The following is an 8,975-nucleotide window of genomic DNA, read 5'->3' as shown; positions in this document are numbered from 1 at the left end:
ACTCATGCAGCTCCTAAAACAATCCATTCTGGCTACAGACCTCACACTTTACTTTCAGTAAGTATTACACAGCTTCATTACAGGACAGTTTGAATCTTGTTGTAAATGTCACTTTTTATTATTATCAGAGAAAAACTTATCATAGAGAGGTTTAAAAGAGACATCGTACACATCAACTGAATTCGGTTTTATGATAACGCACTGAAACTAAAATATCACCTTCAATAAAGAGGAATTATTTTGCCAGAATGTAGTTACAAAAACTTGATGATATGTGGATCTCATCCAAACCAATTTCAAATGCTAATTGTTTCCTAATCATTATTCATAAAGCTTTTATTAGACCAGTGGTTCTCAAACTTTTTCAGCGTGCGGCCCCCTTTGTGTATGGTGCATTCCTTTGCGCCCCCCCCCAAAGAAAATTTATGACAAAAACAGTTCTAAAACTTCACATTTTAATTAAACAAAACATTAAATTACACAAAGTAGTGCTGCCTTGTTTTTTTTTTTTTTTTTTGGTTTAATTTCACAGAATTCATGATAAATTAATGTATTTTATAAAATGTCATAAAACTAGGGCCCCCCTGGCACCATCTCGCGGCCCCCAGTTTGAGAACCACTGTATTAGACCACATATTAATTCAGTTACTTTTGGAGCGTTTTCCCGGACAGGGTTTAGGTTAATCCAGGATTATTAATATTAGAAGTTTTTACAAACATACCTTACAAAAACACTATAGGTGTGCATCTTAAGACAAAACAATGTTAACGAAATATGTTAAAATTAAACAGGACAAGGTGTTTTAAAATTGTTTATTTGACATCTTAAAAAAGTCTTGTGAAATGTCCCCTTTAGGTCTTCAGGTGTTTATGTGTATGTTAGATGTACAAAGTGGTGTATAAGTTTATTTTATGTGTGTTAATGTTACATGTACATTGCACTAAAATATCATTGTATGTGTCATGCAATGAAAATAATGAAATCTAATCTAACATGTGATCCTGGACCACAAAACCTCATATAATTAGCACAGGTATATTTGTAGCAATAGCCAACAATACAGTGTATGGGTGAAAATTATTGCTTTTAATTATATTTTGTACATTTATATAAAAAATGTATTTATCATTAGCTAAGGACTTTATTTAGACAACTTTAAAGGCGATTTTCTCAATATTTTGATGTTTTTGCACCCTCAGATTCCAGATTTTCAAATAGTTTTATCTCGGTCCAATAGTGTATTATCCTAACAGGCAGCTTAGTTATTCAGCTTTCAGATGATGTATAAATCTGACCCTTATGACTGGCTTTGTGGTCCAGTGTAATACACATTGTATTACGGCGTATTGCTTTTGCTGGGACTTTTCTAACAGTTAAGAAAGCAGTTGTGGTGAGCGCACACAGTACTGTATGTTTCATTAAGCTTATACTGCCACCCTGTGGTGAGACATTGAACTGCAGGTGCTGATGAAAATCTCATTCACAGGAACAGAAATTCCTTCTTTGAGCTGGTAAATAAAGGTGAATATAACTGGAATGTGAAGGATCACAGAGATATGTGCAGGTCAGTTACACATATTATTTTAGATAAGATTTAATCTGCGCAGGATTAACACACACAGAGGTTTATGGCTTTGAACTGTTTTCAGGTCAATGTTGATGACGGCATGCGATCTGGGAGCTGTGACTAAACCCTGGGAAATATCACGTAAGGTAAGCCCTCTTACCCACAATGCACCACAGCCGAGAGGAAAGGCGTGTGCGGTGCAGACTGAGGTAGGTTAAGTTGGTTGTCTTTGTTGTTGTCTAACAGGTGGCGGAGCTGGTGACCAGTGAGTTTTTCGAACAGGGAGACAGAGAGAGATCAGAACTGAAACTCACTCCATCGGTAAGATGATCAGCTCGAGCACATATCATTCTGTGGAGATCAGAGAACAATTCATAAAACTTGCGCACGCATGCACACATGAACATTTTATCTAGTAGGAAAATCTAAGAAACTTGAGCAAAAGTCTTAATTTGATTTTCAGTAATGAGCTAATTTTTTTTTTTTGAGAGATCATGGCAAGCAGTTATTTTGTATCGTATTAAAACTATAATATAAACAAACATAAGTTTACGTTTTATACATTCATACGTTTTATTTGTGTATCTATGTAATAGGCTATTTTTGACCGAAACCGTAAGGATGAGCTGCCAGGGTTACAGCTGGAATGGATCGATGGCATCTGTGCTCCGCTGTATGAGGTAACGCTATCCCATAATGCATCAGCATCATTTATAAATACATGAAGAGTACATTTGCATTCAAATATGCTCAAAAACAGATTCAGTAACCATGTGCTCTGTTTACTGAGGCTAAACCTTAAATCTGAGCAATAATATTCACTCCTACAAACACTCACAGACATTCAGTGTGATAATGACCTACATGTATGAATGAGTTGAAAAGCCACAGAGCAGATTTATTCACCTTGTGTGTTTGTGTGGGTTTAAAGGATCATGCCGGTCACACACAAGTGCCATGTGTGGGAGTCTTTTAACTTTCACCAATCTCTCTCTCTCTCTCCTTTCCTATTAGTATTCCTCATGTTCCCTTTTGCTTGTGTGCTGCATATATTTTACGTGCACACATGCACACTGTATGGTTTATGGCAGGTGTCTCTAACCTCAAGTTTATAAAAGGGGATGATCAATGCAAAGGTCATTCTGCAAATCTTTTTAGACCAAAGCATTGTATGGTCATGCGCTTTGCATTTATTCTGCATCAGTTTTTTTAAATTATGAGAAGTATATGAGAATAAAGTTTCATCATCGCTTCACCACAGCGAGTGAAAACTGATATAAAAGAAAAAAATCGCGAAAACAGCAACAGGTGCCAAATACAATTTTAAAATGTATTCAGTTATACATATTCCATATACATATTAACCATGGTATCCAGTATCCAGGTCATGTGAATGATCATGTAATTTACCACGTGAGCAGCGCATTTTCAGAATCACATATCCACCACAAGTTTATCTCCATCCAAACGCATCAGTTTTATCATGTAAATATATATTTACAAACATCTTCATAAGAAACAATTACTGGCCAAATAGGGCTCAAGATGATTAAAAATGCCCCTAAATTCAAGACAAGGGAGCACACTAACCCTTTACAATACATTTTTTTTATTAAGACATATGATCAAAATGAAATGTGAAAATGAATGAAGACAAGCATCGATGGCAGCATTACAGTTTTTTTATTTGCTTTGGTACTATTTTCACAAGTAAGGTGTACATTTTCAAAACTCTTAGTACAAAAATTTAAACGGATCACACTTGTAACGCAGCAAGTCATTCTTTCAAAACTTGATGTAATGCTTTCAGTAAGTTGCACATGTTTTCAGTCCACATAATCAAATTACTGTAATATGTAATGAGAACATTTGGTTTAATCACCGAAACACAACAGTATGATCATCTTTCAGTTTAGTACTTTTAACAATCAATTCACCCAACAGCAAACAATGCAACATACATGTTTCAAATCAGCCTTAAAAGTGCTGAAATTAATATGCTACAATACTATAAAATACATATTACACAGTTTCACATTAGGCAATACACTAACATTACCCAACATTTATATAATCTATCATTTCCAAAATATTCATCCTATGTGTTATAAAGTGAAGGATCAATGAAGACATCCTCTACAATCATTTGGACAAATTCGTCTTTATTTTTCAGATATAATTGTAACATAGGTCTACTATAATGTAACTGAATGAGAACAAAACACAACATTAGTGCACACATTACATTACAGTAATTTGGATCAAGTCTGTCTTGAGCATTTGGCAGTAGATTTTCGTCCACCTCTTTGAGGTTTCTGTGGGTGCCCGTGCCCACCTCTCTTGTCCACAAGATCTTCTTATTCTTTGCTGTCTGTCCTGCTCCATGTTGAAATAAATTGCCAGTGTTTACACTCCCACTTTTACAGTATATCTACTGTAATGACCAACTGTGGTTACCACTATGTACAGTTTTTTTTTTTATTCGCTTTGGTACTATTTTCACAAGTATGTGGTAAAACCTCACAACTGTTAGTACAAAACTCACAGCAGATCATCAAATAGTCAGTTTTTTCAAACATTTAATCACATGTTCAATTGACTTAGTACAACACACAATATGATACATTCACTTTTTCACCACACTTAATCATTGTGTCATCAAAGAAATACATTTCATACGAAGTAATTGTCTTTCACAATGCAATGCTCACAATACTTTTGATATGCTTCTCATCTCATTTGCATAAATACATTTGACCAGCACTAAATCCAACTGATCTTAATGGTTAATCACTGAAACATTTGGTAAATCTATATATTTTCATTTTAGCAATATACAGTATATGGATTTTGAGAACTACAGAAATAAAACCTGTGTTTGTACGAACATATAAATTATGTGTAACCACACATGATAAAATACTCTTTATTGCTAATTGATTTTACATAGTGGTAACCACAGTTGGTCATTACAGTAGATATACTGTAAAAGTGGGGGTGTAAACACTGGCAATTTCTTTCAACATGAAGCAGGACAGACAGCAAGGAATAGGGAGATCTTGTGGACAAGGGATCCGTCAGAGAGGTGGGCATGGGGACCCACAGAGAGGTCAAAGAGGTGGACAAAAATCTACGGCCAAAGACAGGCTCGATCCAAATTACTGTAATGTAATGTAATGTGTGCACTAAATGTTATGTTCTCATTCAGTTACATCATAGAAAGTATACCTATGTTACAATTATATCTGAAAAAAACTACTGTAATTTGCTCAAATGATTGTAGAGGATGTCTTCATTGATCCTTCACTTGATTACACATAAAATGGATATTTTGGAAATGATAGATTATATAAATGTTGGGTAATGTAAGTGTATTGCCTAATGTGAAACTGTGTAATATGTATTTTATAGTATTGTAGCATATTAATTTCAGCACTTTTAAGCTGATTTGAAACATGTTGCATTGTTTGCTGTTGGATGAACTGATTGTTAAAGGTACTAAACTGAAATAAGATCATATCGTTGTGTTTCGGTGATTAAACCAAATGCTCTCATTACATATTACAGTAATTTGATTATTTGAACTGAAAACATGTGCAACTTACTGAAAACATTACATAAAGTTTTGATAGAATGACTAGCTGCGTTACAAGTGTGATCAGTTTGGACTTTTGTACTAAGAGTTCTGAAAATGTACACGTTACTTGTGAAAATAGTACCAAAGCGTATAAAAAAATTGTTAAATCAATTAGCAATAAAGAGTATTTTATCATGTGTGGTTACACATAATTTATATGTTCGTACAAACACAGGTTTTATTTTTGTAGTTCTCAAAATCCACATACTGTATATTGCTGAAATGAAAATATATAGATTTACCAAATGTTTCAGTGATTAACCATTAAGATCAGTTGGATTTAGTGCTGGTCAAATGTATTTACACGAATGAGATGAGAAGCATATCAAAAGTATTGTGAGCATTGCATTGTGAAAGACAATTACTTCATATGAAAGGTATTTCTTTGATGACACAATGATTAAGTGTGGTGAAAAAGTCAATTGAACATGATTACATGTTTGAAAAAACTATTTGATGATCTGCTTTGAGTTTTGAACTAACAGTTGTGAGGTTTTACCACATACTTGTGAAAATAGTACCAAAGCGAATTAAACAAACTATAAATTTAGATCTGTTTTCTTTGCATCAGATTATTTTTATGTGTTATGTAGAGTTGAGCATTAAAACCAATCACAGTTGTGTCTGTTATACATTTACAGTCATGGCTAAAAGAAAGTTATAAAAAAGAATCTACATTGTTTCTTCTTTTAAAGGAAAACACTAACATTTTTTTATATTTTACTATGTTCTTACCTCAACTTAGACAAATTAATACATACCTATCTTTATTCAATGCGTGCACTTTATCTTTGTACAGCGTGTCGTGAATGTGTTAGCATTTAGCCTAGCTCCATTCATTCCTTAGGATCCAAACAGGGATGAATGTAGAAGCCACCAAACATTTCCTTGTTTTTCCTATTTAAAGACTCTTACACGATTTGTTACACTAGTAAGTATGGTGGCGATTTTTTAAGCGGATGAAAATGAAAACTGTATTTTATGGCGGAAGAGCGCTTAGTTTGCAGCACTTTGACCTTTTGTGATTTTTTTATACAAAAAATCACAAAAATATGATGTTTCATTGACGTGAAACAATTGATAGTGGAGGGGAAATTACATTATGAAATAAGTGTTTTTCTCTAATACACACTGGACACAATTATTGGCACCCCTTCATTTAATTCTCTTTGTCACCTTCATTTGCAAGGATAACAGCTCTGAGTCTTCACTTATAATGTCTGATCAAAAAGGAACAAACCCGAACGCGTTGTTTAGTTTAATCTATGATGGGTAGTTTTTTCAACCCATCTAAACATTTTCTGGGTTGATTTACCAACCGTCTGGGTTTTTTCCCTTTTTGACCCAATGTTGGGTTGAAAATAAGAATGTAAGAAAGACAGAAAAGCATCAAAGTGCTAGAAATCCACTCCGTCTTTTTCTCTCTCCCCAGACTTTTGCCAAGTTAAACCCTAAACTGCAGCCGATGGTTGAACTGATCAAGGGCAACCGTGCAAAATGGGAGGAACTTCACCACAGGCACCAACGCAGTCAGGAAACCAGCAGTCCTGGAAGTTCATGCGACGGCGACGCCACAGCATCCAGCTGCAACTGCGCAAGCTAACTCATGGGACCGATACGACACGTTTTGCCAAACGCTTCTCTTTGACCGCAGTGTTGCACGCGCAAGAGGAGTTTTATCCTTTGCTGCACGCTTCAGACCGGCAGGTGTAACCTCAACCGTCTGTGAGGACGGCGGTCAACTGTGACCGAGTTTGTACTGAAGTGTGCACTTTTAGTTAGCACTGACTTCTGAGAGACACCGTAAAGCCCAGGGAGCTAACAGGCTAAATAAGCTAAATTAGGGCTAGCATGCGAGAAGACTCGTGATTGGTTGATCGTTTTTATAAGCTACTTCCGTCGAAGAAGGTTTCTCACAGTTTTAACAGTATTATAGCATTGTTTCCCTTTGTAGCTATGTTTGCATTGGTAAATGAACACATATCATAAGCACTGGAGCTCGATTCTGTATTGTATGTATTTCGGCAGATGATGAATGGAGAGTTTGTACGGTTTTGCCTGTGTTGTTTATATTTATTCCAAAATCGGGGGTTCGTGGAGCTTTCGGGCTCTTGGTAATGCTTGCGATGCAAATCCACTCCAGCGCTGTTCTGTGCCTTGTTTAAAAGCCTTTCCCAATGATAATGCATGCAACCCCGCATTAAAGTTCATACTGTATATCATTAGAGCTGGGATGCTACTGTTGTCTTCACATTCACTGCTTGTTTTATCTTCATTAATAAGCTCAGACATGCTGCGTGAAATTGATGCATTATGTTTGCGTTCTTCATGAGCTTCCTCGTGTTTACAGTATTACCTCAAACCCAAACATTACTCATTTTATTTCTTCATTTATTTCTTTAAACACATTAAACTTCACGATGGTCTTGTCAGTCAGGCATTTATGATGTTTGATTTTATCCATTTGTATTTTAAATTGATTTATATATTTGATTAATATTTGTGCCTTTATAAAGTCAAAAAGCCACTTCAAAATACATTACAGTAACATTATTTACATTCACTGTAGATTAAGCCGACTACGACTCTTTTTAAAAAAACTCAAGAGATTTCTGGCTTATATTTTACTCTCAATTATAAATATACATTTATTTGTATTTCAAAAGATGTATCTTATTTGCAGTGTTTTTAAGATAAGAACATCAACCCAAATTCATGATCACATTAGATTCTCATACAGTACACTACAGTAATGAAAATCACCTTTGATTTATTAAACTAATGACATTTCATTGTGAGTCACACACTTATCACCATGCAATGGCAAAGTGTAACAGAATTGATCATTTCTAGTTTTTTTAGAAATGATTTCATATTTCTTTACACAGAACACATTGTGGCATACAGAAAATTCACATGAAAGCAAACTTAAAGGGATACTAAAGCCAAATATCTAAATGATTTACTCACCCTCAAGCCATCCGAGATACATACAGTGGTGTGGGAGAGTGTTGGCCCCCCTCCAGATTTCTTATGTTATTGCATATTTGTTACACTTTGATGTTTCAGATCATCAAATTTATATATTGGTCAAAGATAACACAAATAAACACAACATGCAGTTTTTTAAATGAAGGTTTTTATTATTAAAGGAATGGTCCATTTTCTTGAAAGAAAGATCCGGATGGTTTACTCACCACCATGTCATTCAAGGTGTTGATGTCTTTCTTTGTTCATTCGGGGGGAAGTTGTGTTTTTTGGGGAAGACATTGCAGGATTTTTCTCGTTTTAATGGACTGTAATAGACACCAACAATTAACACTTAACTCAACACGTATACGTTTTTTTCAACAGAGTTTCAAAGGACTATAAACAATCCCAAACGAGGCATAAGGGTCTTATCTAGCAAAACGATTGTCATTTTTGACAATAAAAATAACAAATATCCACTTTTAAAGCACAACTTCTCGTCTAGGTCCAGCGCGACCTAGCGTAAATGCGTAGTGACGTAGGGATGTCACGTGTTACATATATAAAACGCACATTTGCGGACCATTGTAAACAATAAACTGACACAAAGACATTAATTAGTATCAGTTGACATACAACAACATAGGAACGGTCCCCTTTCAACACACTTGTAAACACTGGGGCGGAGTTTCGCGTTCGTCCTCTGTGACCTCTTGACGTGATGACGTATTGCGTCGGGTCACGCTAGCACATCACGACCAGATCTAGACGAGAAGTTGTGCTTTAAAAGTGGATATTTG

The 8,975-nt window shown here is 35.2% G+C and overlaps 1 protein-coding gene across 1 annotated transcript in view; it reads left to right on the top strand.

The window, feature by feature from the left end:
• pde11a (phosphodiesterase 11a) overlaps window positions 1–7,432 on the top strand; it is an 86,005-nt gene extending 78,573 nt beyond the window's left edge. Inside the window, exons 15-20 of the mRNA XM_055215338.2 lie at window positions 1–57; window positions 1,488–1,565; window positions 1,651–1,714; window positions 1,815–1,889; window positions 2,165–2,248; window positions 6,638–7,432. The exon at window positions 1–57 is cut by the window's left edge and continues 44 nt beyond it. Coding sequence (XP_055071313.2) covers window positions 1–57; window positions 1,488–1,565; window positions 1,651–1,714; window positions 1,815–1,889; window positions 2,165–2,248; window positions 6,638–6,808 — 529 coding nt within the window. The 3' untranslated portion in view covers window positions 6,809–7,432. The remainder of the gene's footprint in view (window positions 58–1,487; window positions 1,566–1,650; window positions 1,715–1,814; window positions 1,890–2,164; window positions 2,249–6,637) is intronic.
• Window positions 7,433–8,975: the final 1,543 nt, after the last annotated feature.

Source organism: Misgurnus anguillicaudatus, chromosome 17 (genome assembly GCF_027580225.2).
Source record: "Misgurnus anguillicaudatus chromosome 17, ASM2758022v2, whole genome shotgun sequence".
Lineage (NCBI taxonomy): Eukaryota > Metazoa > Chordata > Actinopteri > Cypriniformes > Cobitidae > Misgurnus > Misgurnus anguillicaudatus.
Note: the sequence above shows the minus strand (reverse complement) of the source record. Positions and strands in the feature narration are given on the sequence as shown.